Consider the following 23415-nt stretch of genomic DNA (forward strand, 5'->3'; position numbering starts at 1 on the left):
AGTGAAAGAGCTCTCCTTTTATACCATCTGCTGATTCCACATAGATTGCTAGAGAACCAGTTCTGTTACACAGTTTTGGGCCTATGAAAGAGTGGAGAGGGTGTCAGCAGTAAGTTTGTGTCGACTTCACTGTTTGTTTTTCCCTTGCTCTGATCCATCACAAGAACAATCTCCAAAATAACATGAACACCCCAAAATCAGTGGTATCAGACCGCTATATCACCCCCAATTACAGAATCAAGGATAAATGGAATTACTTATGTAAAATAACAATGTGAACACCCCAAAATCAGTAGTATCAGACCACAATTTCACCCCAATAACAGAATCAAGGATTAATGTAATTACTTATGTATAAAAGAATGCAAACAACCTAAAATCAGTAGTATTAGAATGCTTTTTAACCCCAATTTGCGTTACACTGTTCAATTGGCCCCTGCACTCTCCCTACAGTGTGGATAAAGTCTCCCTATTATCTCTCTACACTATCTCTAAGCTGTCCCTAAAAGTCATATTTTGTAAATAAAGTCTTTCCTAATCACTGTCCCTGGGCGCCACATCTGTCACATCTCTCCCTGCACTAAGTAAAATGGAGGAGACCGGGCAGGATGAAGCTTTTTATAGGGCTGTGACATCACAGGGGCCGTCTATCTGCTGATTGGCTGACTGTACTGCATTATGGGTGTTCCTTCCTTCCTGGGCTTCTTACTTTCATTTTGTAACGTGCAGCAGCCATTTTAGAAAAAAACTGATTCGTTACCACGTTATTCAGATTTGTGACTAATAACAAATTCGATCCATATGAATCTATCTACTCACTCTCTCTACTCTAAAGTATCTGAAATAAAAATTGGAATACCTTTTCAGGCTATTGTTTGTGTCTGCAGCATCTAAGTAGACCTATCAGTTTCCATGGTTACAGACTGCAAACAAACCCTGCGTAGTCTGATCTGCAGTCATACCGTCTTCTATCTGTCAACTATTTATTATTGATGTGGCAGGTTAGAAATAATCTGGTAGCAGATCGAAAGGAACATGGCTGCAGTATTAGACTACAAATGGATGTTATACAGTATATCACCATGGAGACACACTGTTCCGCATAGGTGCTGTAAACAAACACCAGAAATAGATATTTAATTTATGCCTATATGTAAATTTACAGTATTTTTGTTAATTTAAGATGCATTGTTTATTATCAATAACTGTTTGCCTTCATTGTTAGAATTGCAAGGAAACCTGTATTCGTGCTGTGTCATATGTTTATAGAAATCAATGCTTCAAAGCTGCTTTAGTTGATTTCTTGGTCGGCTTCTTCATAACAATACATGCCATGATACCCGTCATATATTCCTTTCACTCTTCTACATATACCACAATTACCTGTTACTTGTAAGTTTTCTGCTCGCTGTAGGCAGCCTGGCTTCTTTCATGTAGGCAATTACACTATTATCCTCTGCGTATTCTGTCTTGCAGCATGTCAATGTTACTGTAAGAACACTTGAATTATATATCTGCCACCACAGTATCTTCAAAGTGTCATCTGTCACATTCTTTTGAGCTGTACAGATGATCTAGATAAACTACACAATCTACAAAGAATATTAATTTATTTGGGAATAGGCACTTTAAAGAACCAGGAAACCAGGCAACCGAAATACAGGTTGGGTTAAGTAAGAGAAATACAATGGCGGACAACCTGTGCCACATCGGCAACAATAAAAAAAAATATATTATATATATATATATATATATATGTTTCCACATTCGCTGAAGAAAAATACATCTAAATCCTATACAAAGTAAAACCTAAAGCAGATAAAATAGAAAAGAAAGAAAGGGAACAAGTCGGTAATCATCAGTGTATTCCAAAGCACTGTAGAGGTTGTCTCCACTCACCAGGAGTCTTACAGTCTAATTTCCCGATCAACGATACACACAGTAGGTCCTGATTTATAGAGAGCTTACTCACCGATCAGTATGTTTGTTCGGACCCCATTGGGCACTAATTTACAAACCAAATTATGCAAGATAGATAATAATTTTGAATTTTAGTGCAGTGTTTCTGAGCCCATTAAAGCCAACTACTGTACCCTCAAGTGACAAGAATTTCCAACCCAGTATCTCAAGAGAGCCATCGGTTATAACTATTAGGATAAAAAGACTTGCACTGCACTGTGGTCAGAGTTCTTGCCATCAGTGACACAGTGAATATCCCTAATGGACCCCATTATAAGTTGGCCCATCACACACATTGGTTGCATATCACTAGGATATGCCACCAATGTCAGATGGGTGCTGGTCCCACCTCTGGGCAAGCTTTAAGAGCTGGCATGCTTACCCTGTAAGCAGGTCGGCTCGCATGTGGGTCACTTAGTAACCAGCAGTGAAACTTTGCTTTAGGCCTGGGTAGCCTTAGTTTTTTTGCTAGCGGCATAAACCCCAGAGTACCTGAGGTGTGTACCAACTGAGGTGCAGGTTGTGAACCACTTTTTTAGGCCTCATGCACACGGCCTTTGGGCGGCCGTGGCCGTATTGGGTCCGCAATTCCGGAGATGCGGAACGGAGTCACGGAACGGAACACCGAAAGCACTACGGAGTTGAATGGGTCCGGCCCGCTGCCGCTGCACGGATGTTGCCCGTGCATTAGGGACTGCAATTGCGATCCCCAATGCACGGAACTGCCGCACAACGCCCGTGTGCATGAGGCTTTAGACTGTACTAGTTAGATTAAAGAAGGTGTTATCAATCACCAGATGATCAAATGAAATCTCTCAGATAAAACATGGTATAGCATGGCATCCATTCACATGAGCAAATACCATGTAATTGATGGTCATGGCAAGTCAACCAGGGCAAAAGTCAGAAATCTGAGGAAGCCAGAGCTCTTTATACCAGCTTTCTGCCCTTGCTAAAAGTAGTGGGGCCTGAGCTTGGGACCTTACTCTATGACATCCACGTACTCTTAAAAATCTTTCTGGGTATCCATTTGAGTCAGTTCCTTCATTCAGTAAATGTATGTTTCAGTGGTTGCCTTTACTGGTAAATATATGTTCCCCTAGAATGATAATTGTTCTGTGCAGACATCTGTAAAAGTAATAAGTAGATAAGCGCTAGTACACAATGCACTCTGCTACCCTTATAAACCAGAAAATCACAGCTAGGACAATAACCCGTCATAGGGGAGATATCCTTATAGTGGTGTAATTATAAGTATCCATGTCACAGAGTACCACTATAGTATAAACGTAACCTTTATTCTTTTATTATATTAAAATAACCCCACATGTAGCACGTATTGAACAAAACAACAACTATAATTTATACCTGTCTGATGCCTATTAGGACATGTGTTGAGTGTCCCCTGATAAGCCCGACTTATTAAACTGGGCGAAGCGAGTTGGGATTGGGGCAAAGGGACCTTATATATGCGTTGGTATCTTTTAACTAGAGGTACCCTTTCTAAAAAATACTAATAACATAGAAAAGAGTGTAAAGTGTACTTGGTGTCTGTTGACAATTGCTTTTGTTCATAACTGTGGGTATATATTTTTTATATATTCCGCATTTATTATTTTTTGTATATTTAGATTAGGCCACATCATCAATTACAGGCCACCCCGATAGGGTGGGCCTGTATCATCTGGTTTAAGGGCCATCCTAGGGCATATAGGAGGTTTCTGAACACGGAATCGCCCCTATCGGGATGGCCATTCCGTTTTGTAGGCAGGGATCAATAGTTTAGGGTGATTAGTAGGGAGAGAGCCCCGTGTTTATATAACCACCCTGCCTATAAAACTGCCCCTTCCTATATCATGGAAGACTGACGACCATTGTATCCCGACTATATGTATTATTTGCTGTTTTGTTCAATACGTGCTACATGTGGGGTTATTTTAATATAATAATATAATAAAGGTTTATACTATGTACTCTGTGACAGTGACCCTTATAAACCAGTTTGTATATGTAAGATGGCTGACATGAAAACTGAAGTCCCTTGAGATACTTTTATTAAATTAGTTGGTTAGGTAATCAATACTTTTGTCCATTACTACAATTACTGACTGTCAATGCCTCTGGGTGCAGAGAAAATGATGCCGCGCATTGAAGTTGAATTAAATTTGCTTAGTAGCATTAATTGCTTGTCATTGACCCTGATAGGTTAAGCTTTCATCGGAAACAGAGTGGATGTATGTTGGGCAAAATTCAGCTGAATGGTTGCATAGACCTAAAATATAGAGGAAATATACAGGTATGATATGCTTTATAAAAGCAGATACACAAGCATGGAATATATTGGTGATGATGCTGTGTAACTATGTTGAGTGTGGTTATTAGCCATATGGCCACTGCATGGTGCCTCCTTATAGCAAAGAATTATGGAGTTCTTCTCATGAAGAATATCTCCGGAATACGGCATCCAATGGAGCATGTCCCATAGACTGCAGTGGGTGCCATTGTTGTATGACTCAAAACTTGCATGGCATCACACAAGGCCTAGCTGTGACAAAAACATTTGACAGTCAGCTGTTTACCCAGTCTATTTGTAATCTATAATATTACATTCGGTGCTTTGTGCAATTTTTTATTTTATTATTAATTGACCATGAAAATAGAATTGTCTGTGACCTGACCTGGCTATGAATGTTCATTAGTTTGCCTTGGTTGTGGGACACAGGAGTCACCTCTGATATGGCGGAGTGCTTTAACTAGACTCATTATTATGACCTGCTACTCCTTGTCATTGACGTGCTGCTGCTCATTAATAACGTACAGTACGTGACATAACTTAATTTTTCTTTCTTGTCTTGTAGGTTTCAGAGCGATCTGTACAGAGGATTACCTGGAATTATAGCTCCCAAATCAAATTTATGTATGGCTTGGTTAAAGTTGCAGCCCCTTGCATCAACTTTTCTTCACTTTGGACTTGTCACATTCATCTTGCTTTTTCAAAGTCCTCAGGTTCATGCTGTTTCTGCAGGCCACCCTCCAAGCAGTCCACAAAAACAAAACTACTCCTGCACTGGATCCTTTGACTGTAAGGCAGGTGTCATTTTGCCGATATGGTACCCAGAGAACCCTTCCCTGGGAGATAAGATTGCCAGAGTTATTGTGTACTTTGTAGCAATGATCTACATGTTTCTTGGCGTGTCCATCATTGCAGATCGTTTTATGGCATCTATAGAGGTCATAACATCACAAGAACGGGAAATCATATTTAAAAAACCCAATGGTGAGACCTCCACAACGACTATTCGAGTATGGAATGAAACAGTCTCCAATTTAACCCTCATGGCACTTGGGTCTTCTGCCCCTGAAATTCTTTTGTCATTAATTGAGGTATGTGGTCATAATTTTGTTGCTGGAGATCTTGGTCCGTCCACCATTGTTGGGAGTGCAGCATTTAACATGTTTATCATAATTGCTATTTGTGTCTATGTCATACCCGATGGTGAAGTTCGAAAGATCAAGCATCTTCGAGTATTTTTTGTGACTTCAGCATGGAGCATCTTTGCATATATATGGTTATATATGATCCTTGCTGTGTTCTCTCCTGGAGTGGTGCAAGTGTGGGAAGGTTTGCTGACATTGTTTTTCTTTCCTGTGTGTGTTGTTCTTGCCTGGGTGGCAGACAGACGTCTTCTTTTCTACAAATATATGCACAAAAAGTATCGGACTGACAAACACCGAGGGATTATGATTGAGACTGAGGCAGAGCACCCAAAAGGGATCGAAATGGACGGCAAAATCATGAACTCTCATTTTCTAGATGGAAATCTGTTAAACATGGATGGAAAGGAAGTAGATGAATCTCGCCGAGATATGATAAGAATCCTTAAGGATTTAAAGCAGAAACACCCGGAGAAGGATTTAGATCAGTTAGTAGAAATGGCAAATTATTATGCCTTGTCACATCAACAGAAAAGCAGAGCATTTTACCGAATACAAGCCACCAGAATGATGACTGGAGCAGGTAACATTCTGAAGAAACATGCTGCTGAGCAGTCAAAGAGATGCACCAGCTTACAGGACATATGCTTGGACGAATCTGAAGAGTTTGTGTCTAAGATCTATTTTGATCCATGCTCCTATCAATGCCTTGAAAATTGTGGTGCTGTCTTGTTGACTGTTGTAAGAAAAGGTGGTGATGTCTCCAAGACTCTGATGGTGGACTATAAAACTGAAGATGGTTCTGCAAATGCAGGAGCTGATTATGAGTTCACAGAAGGAACCTTAGTGTTCAAATCTGGAGAAACCCAAAAGGAGTTCTCAGTTGGGATTATTGATGATGACATTTTTGAAGAAGATGAACATTTCTTCGTGAGACTCGGTAACATACGAATAGTTGATGCTTCAGAGCCAGTGGAACCCAATACTTTTTGCTACCCAAAAGCAGTTTTGGTCTCTCCCTATGTGGCCTCAGTTACTATACTGGATGATGACCATGCTGGGATTTTTACTTTCGAATGTGACATCATACGTGTTAGTGAAAGCATTGGTGTGATGGAAGTTAAAGTTCTTAGGACATCAGGAGCTCGGGGCACTGTCATTGTCCCTTTTAGGACAATTGAAGGCACTGCAAAAGGTGGTGGAGAAGATTTTGAAGATACATATGGTGAACTGGAATTTAAGAATGATGAAACTGTGTAAGTAATATTCTTGATTCCTAGATTGCTTAGTACATTTCTATATTATCTTGCAAATGTAATTACTATAGTTACTGAGTGCTTTCAAAGGGATAGCAGTTAAATATAGTTCTATATTACAGCGTTTCTTGAGCAAATAAACCTAATGAATTCCAATGTATTTTTTGCAAACCTACAATATTATAATATTATTCAAAAATCTATTTTTTATAATCATTTTCAGTTGTATATTATACTATAGATAAGACCCATGGGGTTGTCTGTTGGTTTGTTGCCTTTTTTTTAGCAATAACATAACGGATTTGACATTTTTGCAGATTTGTTCAGTGAACTATGATCTTTACTTTCGGCTTATTTAGCATCTTCATTTTATCTTTATGTCTAAGAAACGGTTGTCACAAATTTGACTCTACTGTTTAAAAGGAGTCTGTCACTGTGAAAAGTCACTGTTAAACCACTTACAATGCCTTGTAGGTGTAGCTAAATATATTAACACCTTTCACTGAGTGGTCCATTGCCTCATCTTGGAGAAAAGGTACTTTTCATCCTTAAGCAAATGAGCAGTTAAGTGCACTGAGGGTGGGTCAAAGCTACTTTGCTCCTCCTTCCTCTTTCAGAACCTCCCTCTCTTTGATTTAAAGGGCCACACAAGATGATTAAATCAAAAAGGAGAAGATGGTGCTGGCAGAGGGAGCTGGAGGAGCAAGGGTGCACAAAGTGGCTTGGTGTTGCCCACTGTGCACTCTATTTCCATATGGATAGAAGTACTTTTTCTCTAGGATAAAGCAACAGACCACTAAATGATGAGTATCATTACATATAGCTGAGCTAGTCCTATGAGGCATTGTGCCTGATGTAACAGTGAATTTCCTAGTGACAGACTCCCTTTAAAGGGGTTGTAAACTATTATGGGAAATGAATCCATGCCGGATTGTGATGCATGCAAGTTAGCTTTTTTTGCAAAAAGAAAAGAGAGCTGTGCCTCTGGTGCCACCAGCTGAAAGTCAATGTTGGACTTTTTAAACAGGCCTTTAAACATAATTTAGGATTATAGCCAAGCCACTACCTCCTCTTTTGACAGCTGTTTTGAGGTGATCGCCCCTTGTCAGTTGCGAGCAGAAAGAACTAGCTTAACCGGGTGAAAGGTCTTTGTTGGGATCTGGGACTACTATTTCTCCATGTGGAGAGTGCCTTAGTAGGTATAAGGAGTCTTATAGGCCATGTAATGATCCACTGGGGAAAAGGGTATGTAAATTAGTTTTTTTTTTCCAAAAAGAAAAGAAAGCTGTGCCTCTACTGCTCCTAGTTGGAAGGTAGCTATTTTATAAATCAATGCTCAACATTTTAAACAGACCTTGAAACATAACATACCGTAGGTTTATAGCCAAGCCAGTGCCTCATCTGCACACACTATACAAACTAAGGCTACTTTCACACTTGCGCTTTTCCTTTCTGCTATTAAGATTCGTCATAGGATCTCAATATCGGGGGAAAACGCTTCAGTTTTGTCCCCATTTATTGTCAATGGGGACAAAACTGAACTGAACGAAACAGAATACACCAGAATGCATTCCGTTCCACCGCGAACAGAATAATGCTGCAACAGCGTTTTTCTGTCTGCGATGGAGTTCATGACGGATCCGTCTTGGCTATGTTAAAGATAATGCAACTGGATCCGTTCATAACGGATGCAGGCGGGTCCATTATTAAAACGGAAGCGTTTTTGCTGATCCATGACGGATCCAGCAAAAGCGCTGGTGTCAAAGTAGCCTAACAAGTTTGGTCTAGTCTTAAGGGTGTTATCCTGGCGATCATCTGGTTTTCACTCTCTAACCCTTATACAGGGATCTGGTCTTCACTAAAGGGGACCCACCAGGCTGCCACCTCTTGGAATAGTCCGGGTGTAGTTAACAGATGATCCTCAGGGGTCAGAGACACTGGTGCAAAGCACTGAGGGGTTAAGCAATAATTTTAGTTCGGAAACAGTCTGAGGTCAGGACAGGCAGAGTTTTTGCATATCCATAAAACAAATCCGAAGTCAGGCAAGGCAGAATTTAAGCATATCTATAAAACAAGTCCGTGGTCAGGGCAGTCAGCAGAGGATCAGTTAGTAAACATAGGTGGGCAGAAAGATGCAAAAAGCACACATTCACTAGGGCTAGCACACACAAGATTACCTAAAGCTCAGGCAAAGGAGAGATCCATGTACATACCGTATCTGCTCTTCCATCAAATAATACTTCCTTGTGGAGTCAATATGATCTGTGGCCATTAGGAATCATTAGGTGCCTGTTTGTTTAGTACATTTCTGTTGGCCTTTCTGGCGGCAGCTATATGAAGAATTCAGCTAATCCTGTGATCATGGCAGTAATGAGGAGTATGGATTTATTCTATATGTTTATTTAGTAACAGAGCACACCGACTGGTTCTCAATTAGATGTGTGCAGTCAATCTAAGCAAATGTTTGATTAGCTGTCCTGGGTCATTGCACATATACCTTGGTAAATAATCCATAAATTACAGCATAATATGCAGCAATAGGCTGGTTTTTAGATGGTCGTAATACTGCCACATTTAAAGGGAACTTGTCACATTGAACATGGTGTCTGAGCTGTAGGCAGCAGCTTATAGAGCAGGAGAGGCTGAACAGATTGTTATATAGTTTTATGGGAAAAAAATTGTATACCATAACTTGTATTTTATTATTTTAAATTCCTGCTCATTCTGGGCTGTGAAGTCCAGGAGGTGGAGATATCAGTGACTGACAGCCTTCCCTCTATGACTGTGCATACACAGATAGCTGTCAATCACTGATCACAGCTCCTCCTGCTCTATAACATGCTGTCTGCGGCTCAGGCACCATGTTCAACGTGACAGGTTTGCTTTAAATGTCCATATAACAGAAATTCACCTATATTGGGCGTATTTCTGCCACAGATTGTGGTGCAAAGGTTATTTGCGCCGCAAGTGCGACTTTTTCACTCACGCAGGTCTAAAAAAGGGGGAGGGAAGGGGACGGGCTGGCAGGCCTGTCTTATTTATCATTTTCTACGCTGGTTTTTATTTTTATAAAAAGATGGGACATTTTTTATTTTACACATAATATGCAGTATGTCATAGTAGTGTCACAGTTATGGACTGGGGACCACACCTATTGGACAGGATAGGCCACAGATGTGCAATAGGTGTGGGTCCTCAAGAAGGGACGTCTCCTTGTTATGTGGCTGCCATGAATGGAGAGGTGGATCACTTCTCTGGCAGCTACGAAAATAGCTGAGGTGGAACCCACACCTATAAGACAGTTATGGCATATCCTATGAGAATAACCCTATAAGGAGAATAACCCACTCAGAATTGAGAAAGCTCGTTGGAAGAACGAGTGAAACGTTTTCAAGAAAGCTACAGTAAGTCCAGTTGCCTTGATTTATTCTTTACAGATATATCATGACCTGGATAAATGAGAACCTTCACAGACCTATAAGGTGGTTTTCCCACCTTACATATTTGTGGAATATCCCATTTGGAATACCTAGCTACTTAGGCCTCATGCACACAACCAATGCCGTTTTTTTGGATCAGCAAAACTCGGATAGCGGCTGTGTGCTACAACTGTCTATTCTTGTCTGCGGGGCTGTGCAGCAGACATACGGTTCGTATGGACACTGTGTGCTGTCTGCATCTTTTTGAAGCCCTATTGAAATGAGTGCAGACTTATGGGGTCTCATGAAGACAACCAATGTTCATTTGCACTGTGAGGGTATATGGACATCATAGAGGTGCAATATCCAACTCCTGGATTCTAGGAGCTGGGCCTGTGGTGATAATTGTAACGTGAACGTGGTTGTCTCCCATGTTTGGTGGTAGTAAAAATCTATGTTCCGCTAGTACCCATATGGCAATAAGAGGAAGACTAAGGGTCCTTTTACATGGACCAATGTGTCTAGCTATTATCAGGAACGAACCAGACCTTCCCGATAATTGCCTGATCTTTGGTGGAGGTGAGACCTGCATATAAAATCACTTGTTACCATAGAAAATCATTGTTCCTGTGTAGTACATTGTTGTTTAGACGGTACAATCTGCTGGACAGGGACAATGATTTTTTTTCTGTCAGCGCGATCACCCAATGAATGAGCGCTTCACCTTTCACAGAGGCCAAGTATCGTGAACGAGCAGTTATACAGTGGATCATCAGTCCATGTACCCTAAGCAGGGGTAGTTTTCTATAGTTCTTTTGGTAGATGGTCTTATATGTGGGCCTATATGACTACTATATAGGTGGCTTTAAGTCCTTTGTATGTGGGCCTGTATGACTACCATATCAATGTCCGATGGCTGTTATGGACCCATCTTCAACAAGTACTGTTATTTCTGTTCCCTAACACACATTAGTAATCGCCTCGTTTCAAGACAAACTAAATATTGAACGCAGAACATTGCCAAAAAAGGCTGTGGTGCCTGCCAGGAGCCGCTAAATGATGTCTGGAGTGAATGCTTTGATTAGGATTCATCAGAGCATACAGTGTATAATCTATCATTTGGATCAGCCGCAGCTTTTGGAAAAGAAAAGTTCAGATCTTAATGAAACTTGTCATCCCTATAACCCCTTTGGTTACATTCTATTTTGTGCTTTATGTGTCTGGCTGAAGAACTGCCTTGGTTTCTGTTAACATTTTATATATCTTTTTCATGTATTACTATTTTATGTTGTTTCATACTAGTTGCCAAGTACTTTGTAAGATCGATTTGGATCTCACGTTCTCGAACAAGGTTTTCAAGGTTTAGCATATTGAAGGCCTATTCTCAGGGTAGGCCATCAATATCTGATCGGTGGTGGTCTGTCTCTCGGCACCCCTGCCCGTTTGAAGAAGCTATATCGTTCACCTCCAGTGCCGTCCATTTGGTAGCGTCTATGCTCGATGTTGTAGCTCAGTCCCATTCACTGTAACTTGGCCGTGTGACCAATGAATGGGATGTCACTGGCCTAGGAAGAGACCTAAGCGCTTATGGAGCACCACGGCCTCTTCATACAGCTGATCAGCGGGGGTGCCGACTCCTAGTATGAGTAGCGGCATAACATTGAGTTCTAAGAAGACATGCTCCATTTCATGGGGAATAGTCATGTTGGGAGAACTTACAAGTCCTCTTTAAAGGGGTTGTTCACCCCATGAGCATTTCAGGCAGATCCCTCAGTGCTGCCAGACCTGCAGAGGGTATCATACTTACCTGATCCTCGCTGCTGGGTTCCGATCTTTCACTCCCCCACCGTTGCTACAGATCTCTGGATTCCTTGCATCCACATCACATTTTATGCAGGTCACATGGCTGCTGACTGGCCATGTGACTGGCCTCAGCTGCGATGTTCCCCCTTACATAATTTTACTAGGTCATATGATGCAGCTCCTTTTAATGCCTTCCTGCACCGTACCGTACACTTATGGAATGGAGATGGCTCAGGAACTGAGCTGCTGCCATCAACAGAGGGTGTAAGCATTAATTATGGTGTCACCAGCAGCTAGTGCTGAGCTTGGCTGTTTAACCTCTTAGACGCTGAGGTCCGTAGCAGCCACGCCATGTAAGAGGTTAATAGAGGAAGGGATCGCAATGTCCTGATGGTTGCCAGTTGACATCACCATAACCATATCAACCTTCAAATTAAAGTTAATTTATACCGCCTGGAGAACCCCATAAAAAAATAAAATAAATAAACACTGTCAGAACTAAAAGTTTAGCCCACCTTGCCTCCAAAGAAAAATAAATAAAAGGTGATCAAAAACGCCAAATGTACCTCAAAATGGTACCAAAACTACAGCTTGTTGCGCAAAAACTGAGGCCTCACACAGCCCAGTCAAAAATAATAATAATATTGGGGTCATTTATCAAACTGCAACTAATCAGATTCCACCTTTCATTCTCCAAAGGCGCTGTCAAAGATGAAAGTTGAATCTGATTGGTTGCTACGGGCTTCTAAGCCAGTTCTACTTTACACCTGTTTGATAAATGACCCCATATGGCTCTTAAAACCATTTCAGCTAATTTCATGTTCGAAGCGAAGGAGCAGCACTGTACTGCCATGTCCCCAAACCGCAGTCTGAACACATTTGGGGTATTTCCATACTCAGGAGAAATTGCGTACCATATTGCTTGGCGCTTTTTCTCCTGTTAACCCTTGAAAAAATGAAGCATTTGGGTCTAAAGCAACACACTGTTGGAAGGAATGTCTTTTTTTATTTTTACAGTCTAATGTAAAAATTTTTATAAAACACCCATAGCTAAATCTCTTGATGCGTTATATCTGGGAGTTTCCACTGTACTGGTACCTAAGGGGTGTTGCAAATTTAACATGGCACCCAAACTCACTCATTCCTGAAAAAAAGTGTGCTTCAGAAGCCAAATATAGCAATGACATCACGTTCATGTTGCGGCATTAAAGGGAACCTGTCACCGGTATTTTGTGTATAGAGCTGAGGACATGGGTTTCTAGATGGCCGCTAGCACATCCGCAATACTCAGTCCCCATAGCTCTGTGTGCTTTTATTGTGTAAAAAAAACGATTTGATAAATATGCAAATTAACCTGAGATGAGTCCTGTCCCTGACTTGTCTCACATACAGGATTCATCTCAGGTTAATTTGCATATATATATATATAAAATCGTGTTTTTTACACAATAAAAGCACACAGAGCTATGGGGACTGGGTATTGCGGATGTGCTAGCGGCCATCTAGCAACCCATGCCCTCAGCTCTATACACAAAATCCCAGTGACAAGTCTCTTTAAAGCCTCTGGCCGTCTTCACTCTGCTATATCTAGAGCCTGTGTTACCAGAACAGCAACTGAGGCTTTTTTATTTCAATGTACATCTGTCGCGGAGTCTGTTGACCAATGCCAAGCTTCTCATTAGCATACATTTACATATAGATAATCACTAGTGCCTGCTTTGTTAATTGCCTTATGCAGACGTCGCAATTGTGAAACTCTTCAAATTTTGTGTTACCACCACATCCACCAGCTGAGCTCCAGCCATAGTAGCATGGCATAAGTTGCCCAATTTACTTGCATTATCAATCAAAAGTATCTCGATTTGGTTCAATAACCAGAACCGGCCTGCAATATCTTCATTTCTGAAGCTGAATGATGGATGTGGATGTCTTGTCTTTCTTACAAATGGATAAGATGTGTCCTCTGGATGGAGAAGACAGGCTGAAATGTAATATGCTTGCAGGAGCTGCTCTCAAGATGGAATGTTAATCCCATGCGTCTATAACAGTGCCGGCCGGTACAGCAAATAGGCCAGTGCTGGACACTAGTCTTCCCTCTGGAATGAGCAGAATCCAGGATGGAAGACTGTCTACTGTTAACATTAGATGTCACATGCCCGATGTCCTCCACACCACTTCCTTATTCTGTCCTAACTTTTTATGGGATAGTTTTAATGAACTGCCAGAATATATATCCGTCAATGATACTAGTGCAGTGTGTACTTTGGTACAAAGTGTTCTTAATCCAGTTTTATAGTCTCAATCTACATACCCTAAATAGTGAAAATCACTAGTCCGGTAAGACCAACGAGGTGAGTCACCATAAGGACTTCTTTACCCATCTACCTCTGATGAGAGCAGGGGTCCCTGAGTCCCTTGATTGAATGGGTGATGGTCACGCAGTGGGCTACTGCTCTGTTCATCTCAATAGAACTGCTGGAGATAGCTGAGTATTGAGTCACCCGTCCCATAGAACCAGGGTTTAAACTGTCTCACCAGAGGATCCCAGTCTCTGAAACCATAGTGAGCCCCAAAGGTCCAGGAGAAAAATCCCATTTGGAGCTGTCTTTGGAGCCAGTCATTTGCCACTATTATAGACTATTTCTTTGATTCAAAACCTATTAGACTTTAGTGATGATATACAGGTTGGGTCCTAAAATTACTGTTCTTATGATCAGTATTGGTCTCAGCATTAGGCTGCCCACTGATCAAATATTATGACCTATTTAATGCATAGGTGATACATTGTTATGGTGGGACAACCCCTTTAACTTACTTTTTTTATTTATTTAATATTCTGAGGCCTACCAAGCTTGTAAATTACTACATTAAAAGATGTTATCACTGTTAATCACCATTTCTTTTATATTTTTACATAGACATAATTTACACAAAATGTTGAACACTTTGGTAAATACTAAGGAACATTGGAAGAATATAATGTAATGTATTTATATGTATTAAAGTTCAGAGCTGCATTCACAATTCTGCTGGTTGGTTACCCTTTTGTGAGCCCTTACTATCAGTCAGGATTTCTCACTGGTGGAGCTGGCACAATTTTGATTGCTTGTTGGATTTACCCATGTGCCATCCATCATCTGGCTTTTGCAGCTCATGATTGATGGACCCGTGTAATGACAATAGGCATTCCCAATAAAGATCATCTCTTAGCAGATTTGTACCTATGACTCTGGCTGACCTGTTACAAGTGCACTTGGCAGCTGAAGGCATCTGTGTTGGTCACATGTTCATATGTGCCCGAAATGCTGAGAAAAAATGAAGCTTTAATATATGCAAATGAGCCTCTAGGACCAATGGGGGTGTTGCCGTTACACTTAGAGACTCTGCTCTCTCTGCAACTGCCGCACCCTCTTCACTTTGATTAACGGGGCTAGGCAGTGAAAACGTTATTGCACCTGCCTGGCTATGTCAATTGAATTAGAGAGGGTGCAGAGAGAGCAGAGACTCTAGGTGTAACGGCAACACCCCCATTGCTCCTAGAAGCTAATTTGCATATATAAAAATTTCATTTCTCTCGGTAGTGCGGACACATATGAACATGGGACCAACACAGATGCCTTCAGCTGCCAAGCGCACATGTAACAGGTCAGCCAGTGCTGACAGATGCCCTTTTAATTATGGTAATTATGTGGCATGACGTGACCAGATTGATCTTATAGAAATCCATATATAAGCAATGTTTTCAATAAATTATAATGTCATGTTTGATGGATTTATCTGAATAGTATGATAAGCATTTTACAAGAAAAAAAAATTAAAAGGGGCAGACTAGTTTTAGGATTTCTTAAGAAGCCCATACAGATTAGATTACTGTCATATGAACCCACTGATTTCGGCAGAATTGGCCGACTGATGGGTATTAGGGCTTTAAGCTCTCTCCTGATGATGGGTGAAAGAACTGAATTTCAGTGCCCAATCCTCTTGTGTTCTGGCAGAAGATATGCCACCATCAGAGGTGTCTGGCAGTGGCTCCCCCTCCCCGTACCATTAAAGGGGATTTCCTTTAAGGCAACCTATCCCCTATACCAGTGATGGTGAACCTTTTAGAGACCGAGTGCCCAAACTGCATCCCAAAACCCACTTATTTATCGCAAAGTGCCAACACGGCAATTTACCCTGATTACTACAGTCCAATATAGTATACCATCCTTATCATTTAGCTATAATAGCCTGCCTAAATTCAGTGCGCTGCCTGTGCTGTTCATAGTGCACCCTTCGCTGATGAATGGCAGGAAAGGTCTAAGGCATATTGGTACGCCATAGACTTTTTCCAGGGTTCGGGTGCCCACAGAGAGGTCTCGGAGTGCTGCCTCTGGCACCTGTGCCATAGGTTCGCCATCACTGCCCTATACCATAGATAAACGTCTGCAGAGCAGGGGTCCAACCACTGGGGCCCCTGCTGATGACATGTATGGGGGCCCAGCTTCCTGTTTCCATGGAGCGAAAGACACGCATGAATGCCCGCCGCTCCACTTATTTCTTTGGAACCTCCGGACATAGTTGAGTGCTCAACTACCTCTGGCAGCCCCGTAAAGGTGAATGGAGTGGCAGCTCATATGGGGAACACAGGCACCCATTCAGGCCCCCGTCAATCAAACACTTGTCTTAATGGGACAACCTCTTTAAAAACACATACATGTTCGGTCGATCTGAACATGCGTATGTGTGAGGTAGTCTGAAGAAATAGCTGTCAGCCAGTAAGCATTCACCTGCTGGCTATTAAAGAAGTATATGCACCCTTTAAAGAGGACCTTTCACCTAAAAAATTTTTTTAACTAAGACTATAGCGTTACTTACATGCCCCCATGATTTCTTGAACGTTAATTCTTTTTTCATTCTGTGCCCCCGTTTGTCCGCTATGCCCCCCGGAATAATTCCCGCCGTCTATGCTAATGAGCCAGCCTCAAATGGGCTGGCTTTAAAAGTTCTCCCGGTCGTGCCTTCCATCTTCTCCCTGGCACGGAGCGCATCCAATCAGCGCGCTCCGCTCTTAGCCAGGGAGAAGACGCTCCAGTTCTCGCGAGACTTCAGAGAACTGGAGCGATTTCGTCTATCACGACCGGGAGAACTTTTAAAGCCAGCCCATTTGAGGCTGGCTCATTAGCATAGACTGCGGGAAAAGGTTATGGCTCGTATTTTACCTTTTTTGCATCAATGTCATGACCAAGACCTGTAGGATTCCATTTTGGTGAGGCAGTCTATTTACTTGTTTGTCACCTCGCTCCTCTTGACTCCAGCTTTCTGCTGCAGTAATCAATAAACAATTAATTCTGCCTATTTACAAGACTGTGGGGTGCCATATAGACTGTGGAGTCAAAAAATACAAGATACAAGTGTACAGGTTAACGACAAGTAAAACCAATTGTGAACACTATACCTCATATGTTACTATTGTGTAACAGAAGATATCACAGCCCTACAAACCTGCATCTCATGGGAAATATCTTCCCAATCATCATCCCCATCTAAAGTTTCATTAACACCTGAAGAAACCTATTTAGATACACCACTGACACAGTGAAGTTAAATCCTATGGACATCTTTTGACATGGGAAAACATTGGGGGTCATTTGTTAACCAGAAATACGCCTTTATTAGGTGTATTTCTGGCGCAAATTGTGGCACAAAGGTCCTTTGCGCCGCGATCTACGACTTCTCCCCACTCACGCATGGGGAAGGCATAGAAAATCGTCTAAATGTGAGATGGTTAGGATCCTGACTTACACGTAGAAGTGGCAGTGGATGCACCATAGTAATGAAGAGGCTGGTGCCTCTTCATAACTTCGGCGGATCCACCGCCAGCACAGTGCCTTATTAAGACCGGCGTCTAAAACGTCAGTCCTAATAAATGTGGTCCATTGTTTTTACATATTGTTCCATAGGTTAAAATATTAGACTGTTTGAGGCTGCTTCATAAATCAATATAATGCTATGTGACCCAGTCAGTGCTGGGAGGTCAGGACGGGAGCTGTCTCATAATCACACGAGTCTGGAGCATGGAACTCGCTGGTCTGAAAGGGGCCTAAGTATTATACTTGACATTTTCCGTTAATTGGTAGCGAGTGTTCGTAGAAGCGGTCGTTAGCGATGATCTGGCAGTGCAATACTGCCACTGATTACCTGATGACCTTGTTCATTGGGCAATCCAGATTTGGCAGAGCCCCAAATGTGTAAATGCTCTGGGTAATGAATGTTTTTTTACCCAGTGACTTCAAGCAGATAAGCAGATATTTTGAGAATGGTGAGGAGTGAACTATAATGCATGTTAGAAAGTTGAAGGGGCCATATATAGGCATACATCAAATGAATGGCAAGCTAGACTAGGATGTTTCCACCCCCCTCCCCTAATGATGTCCATATGCCCTGCTAGGGCAACCAAAACTAAGATTAGTGAGGCTTTAGAAAATGGCATAATATTCGCAGAGTATATATTACTCTGTCAGCATGCCATATGCTTACACTTTGTATCTGTGATTTGGATCAGTGGAACCAACTATGTAACAGTGCCAAGAAATCCGCTGTTGTATAGCAGTATGTACTGTGCTCTCCAATGGTGCTAGTACTTTAGTTTGTATTTTAGACAATTGTTAATGGTGGAGCACATGGCCGACTTCCTTGCTTCAATTAAGTTGCTTTCTTTCTGTCATGTAGACGGTAATAATAGGGAGACAGAACATATGTTGCTTGCAGTTGCTGCCTGCAGCTTTTGTATGGGGAACAGCAATCTCAAGTTGGAGAAATGCTAAAAGGCTGATTAATTCATTAAATGTAATTTGGTTTCAGTCGTGCACATATGTTGCGAGCAATACAAATTTAAGGTACAGAAGAAGTAGAACTGGGAGTCAATTCACATTGTAAGAATGCAGAAAATTCACTCTGGGGTCATTATCTACAGAACTGCCTTAGAGGAATCCAGATAATTCGAGGGTGTACCTGCAATGTTGAAAATTTACGTAGAGGACCATTCATAGCTGTCCGCCCAACATATCAAAACACATGTAAAAATGATGCAGATGATGTCAGATCAATTATTTATGGGTTATAATTTATTAAAATGGTAACCAATAAATCAGATCAGTTGAATAACAATTACTTAAAGGGGTAGTCTGGTTTCAGGAGGAAAATTAAGGCAAGGATCTAAATGTCATCAGGATACTCCCGATGGGCTCCTGTAAACAAGGCAGACATAGCAGAGCTGGAGAGGGTCATAGGAGGGCAACTAAAGTAATAACTGGAATGGGGCAACTACAGTACCCTGAAAGATTATCAAAATTAGGGTTATTCACTTTAGAAAAAAGACGACTGGGGGGGGGGGGGAGATCTAATTAATATGTATAAATATATCAGGGGTCAGTACAGAGATCTATCCCATCAGCTATTTATCCCCAGGACGGTGACTGTGATGAGGGGACATCCTCTGCGTCCGGAGGAAAGAAGGTTTGTACACAAACATAGAAGAGGATTCTTTACGGTAAGAGCAGTGAGACTATGGACCTCTCTGCCTGAGGAGATGGTGATGGTGAGTACAATAAAGGAATTCAAGAGGGGCCTGGATGTATTTCTGGAGTGTAATAATATTATAGGCTATAGCTTCTAGAGAGGGGTCGTTAATTCGGGGAGTTATTCTGATTGCCTGATTGGAGTCGGGAAGGAATTTTTTATTCCCCTAAAGTGGGGAAAATTGGCTTCTACCTCACAGGTTTTTTTTTTGCCTTTCTCTGGATCAACTTGCAGGATGACAGGCCGAACTGGATGGACAAATGTCTTTTTTTCGGCCTTATATACTATGTTACTATACTGTTGGGGGGGAAGGGGAGGTTGCAATGGGCTATGCATGTAATACATGCCCAAGAAGCATGGAGGAGCAGGAAAATATTTCTCTCAGTCAATATCATAGACCAGTGATGTCGAACCTTTTAGAGATCGAATGCCCAAACTGCAACCCAAAACCCACTTGTCTTTTGCAAAGTGCAACTATAACCTAAGTATACTACAGTCTATACAGTATATCTTCCATGTACTTTATCATTTAGCTATAATAGCCTGCCTACATTCAATGCGCTGCCAGCGCTGTTCATAGTGCGCCCTGCGCTGATGAATGTCATGAAAAGTCTAAGGCATATTGGTACACCAGGGTGCGGATGCCCACAGAAAGGGCTCTGAGTGCCGCCTCTGGCACCCGTGCCATAGGTTTGCCATCACTGTCATAGACTATATACAGTTATAAGATATGCATGCTGAAGATGGTTTCTGTCACAGGGGGTTTTACCAGGTATTAGAGCCAAGGGTCGACTAAATGCTACTAAGGGCTCATGCCTACGAATGTAAGGGCTCCGTGTGCACACGGCCAGCGCCGAAACACAGTAGTGGGTCCAGCACTCAGCTCTTCAATAAAACTACAGATTTTCTATCTCAAATATTTTAAAAAATCCAAAAATGGCACACAGCTGGGCATCTCCCTACTCTAGCCAATGCATTTTGGACTGTACTCAGTCCTTATTCATGACATAAAACAAATGAATCCCTTTTTGCGTTCACACAGGTGCAAATGTCAGATGATCCACTAATCAGCAATACGGGCATGGAGCCCTCATGTTTGTTGGCATGAGCCCTAACTCTGTCCTTGCATTGGACACCCACGCTTTCTTGCTTTCATTATTATTGGACAGCCTGTGGTGTACATATACGTGCTTGTAGGACAGCAGTCATTTGTTCCCCAATAGAGGTAATAATGTCCTTCTAGTTGTGAGTGTTCTGACAAACCGCACTACACAATGTGCTTTCCATTAATTCTAGAACATTCATTTATAAAGTTGCGGATTTGCTAATAGAATACGCTCTGAAGTACTACAGCAGTACTAATTTAAAAGCCTTTGTGAAAAAAATAAGGATATATCTGTGAATGTACATCCATCAATAACAATGTAGGAGGAGAACAATGCCGCCTCCAATACAAAAAAATGAAAGAAAAAAAATCATAGCTTCAAAAGTACTATCTTTTAGTCTGCACTTATGTATTTACGAAGTTCTAAAATGTTGAAAAAATTATCGAAAAAATTCCGTAAATTAGAATGACATTGTTATAACTATATCTTTTAGATAACCCCTTAAAGTGCACCTATCAGCAAGATGAACCCTAGTAAACCAGGCATCAAAATGTCTTGTGAAAATTTGTTGCTGTGTTCCAGAGAAAAAGAGATTTTCATTCTTTATGTAGATGAGAGCTTCAGTCGACCCCGGGTGTGGCCAGCAGTGATGGTCAGTTCGCAGTGTTCGCCAGCAAACACATGCGGGCTGCCATCTTTAGTAAGTAGACTCGCCCGTCCGGCGATGCACAGGTAAGCCCTTACCTGTGCCTGTGCCGGGAGCCGGTCTGAAATCAAATGCAGTCACCGGGAGCAGGTAGTTCCGAGAACAGCCTAATGAAGGCCCCCGGCGGCTGTTCTCAGAACTGCCTGCTCCCGGTGACTGCATTTGATTTCAGACCGGCTCCCGGCACAGGCACAGGTAAGGGCTTACCTGTGCATCGCCGGACGGGTGAATCTACCTTACTAAAGATGGCAGCCCGCATGTGTTTGCTGGCGAAGTCTGCGAACTGACCATCACTGGTGGCCAGCACAGGTAAACTAAGGAACTGAGGTGCATTAGACATAGATAACATTTTAATTGGCAGGATCAACCCAAACATCCACTGTGCCTGTTGCTCAGCGAATTTTTGTATCTTTGAAAAAATGTTTGCTTCCTACCAAGAGCTATAACTTTTATTTTCCCGTCAACATAGCTCTATAATGGCTATTGTATTTTTTTAATAAGCCCATTAAATGTTACATATAATGTGTTGAGAAACTAAAAAAATATATATATTTATCGAATGGAAACCCCCCCCCCCCATCAATTCATAGTTTAGTTTTTATGGCTTTTACAGTTTGTTAAAAATGACTTATTCACTTTGTCATCATTTTTTGACACCTATAATTTTTTTTCCAAATTCATCCTTTAGTTTTTATGGTACCATTTTGGGGTACATATGGCTTTTGTGATCAGTGATCAGAATTTTATTTTTTACAACGCTCACTGTAAGGTTTAAATAATGTGACGTTTACAGAGACGGCAATGTTAATTTTTTTTTGTTTAGATTTCTTTATATGATAAAAGAAAAAAATGAACAATGTAGTGTTTTGAACTTTTAAAATTCTTTAAATATTTTCCAATTTTTTTTGTCTGACCATATTTTTTAATCCCACTCTATTGTAGTACTTCTCTATTGCATTGTTTTGTGCCTTTACTGTTATGCTATTACATTTTATTGTGTTGTGAGATGCCGATCAAGAGACAGAGGGGCTCCTCCTCCCTCTGTCTAACAATTCAGATGCCTTGGTTGCTGCTGACTGTGGCATCTGCGGGAATAACTAGCTGGGATCAGAGCCATCTCCATTCCCTATAGCTTCAGGCCGCTGTCAGCTTGTAACACAGCCGACACTGCTGTGTCTGAAGCTGTCTCGGCTCCTAAGGCCATGTCATATTGCCCCTGTGCATATCCGCTGTACATGTATCTACATATCACTAATGGCTTAAAGCAAACCAATTTGAAGGGTATGCTTATAACAAATTTTGGCTTCTAAAATGAAGAAAGTAGCATTTTAAACAATCTACCATTTGTGAGCAGCGCTCCTATACACACGTGTGTTAATGGTTATAGAATTTTAACAAACCCAGTGTACTCTGATCCTGTAGTCCTCGCACCACCTTTTGTCCTTTCCTACTAATGTGTATTTGGTAAGGTAATGATGTAGGGTGCGGTTGAAAGGAACAGACTGCATTGGGTTTGTTTGTAGTCTGTCACCATGGAGACACTTAGGTCTGCATAGGAGCTATTGACACAAAAAGGAAGGAATAATAACTATAATAAATATGTGAATTCATAAGGCAGAAAGCTATACACTGCACTTTCTTACATTGTGGAATATGTATATCCAGTTCCATATTCTTCTTGGCTTTTCTGATGGTGTAAGTAGTTTTGAAGTACACAGAGGAAGTGAAAGATTTACTTGTTTCAATTATGTATGACTTCTACATTGTTTCTTTGTTCTCTGACTCCATGTAGACCTATGGTGAATATACATCTTGGGACAACCTTTTTAAACAGATCCTCTAAGAAAATATGAACAACATAACTAGAACAGCCCTAACATTATAATACATCTTCTATAAAAAAAATTCTACAAGTTCTGCAGTTTGTACATAGTTAAAGGGGTTGTCTGTCCGTGTTCAGAGCTCCTTTACTCCATATAAGTGGAGTATCCGAGCATTTCCTTGCTCCGATGCTCCCCCTTGCCTTGGGCTACATCGGGCAGGGCAATGTCTGTTTGTCTAAAACAGCCTAGGGCAGTACTGTAGACCGCCCATCTGTGCCAGTGATGTCACCGGACTCACTGCTAGGTGGAAGTCTCTACCGAGCATAGTGAGGTGAAGCCCTGTACGCC

General features: G+C 41.5%; 1 protein-coding gene across 4 annotated transcripts in view; it reads left to right on the top strand.

Annotated features, from left to right (window-relative positions):
• SLC8A3 (solute carrier family 8 member A3) overlaps window positions 1-23415 on the top strand; it is a 314434-nt gene that overhangs the window by 86702 nt on the left and 204317 nt on the right. For all 4 annotated transcript variants that reach the window (XM_044272299.1, XM_044272301.1, XM_044272300.1 and 1 more), the window contains exon 2: window positions 4818-6650. In XM_044272299.1, the coding sequence (XP_044128234.1) occupies window positions 4879-6650 (1772 nt within the window). In that variant the 5' untranslated portion in view covers window positions 4818-4878. The remainder of the gene's footprint in view (window positions 1-4817; window positions 6651-23415) is intronic.

The sequence above is a fragment of the Bufo gargarizans genome, chromosome 11 (genome assembly GCF_014858855.1).
Source record: "Bufo gargarizans isolate SCDJY-AF-19 chromosome 11, ASM1485885v1, whole genome shotgun sequence".
NCBI classification, from domain to species: domain Eukaryota; kingdom Metazoa; phylum Chordata; class Amphibia; order Anura; family Bufonidae; genus Bufo; species Bufo gargarizans.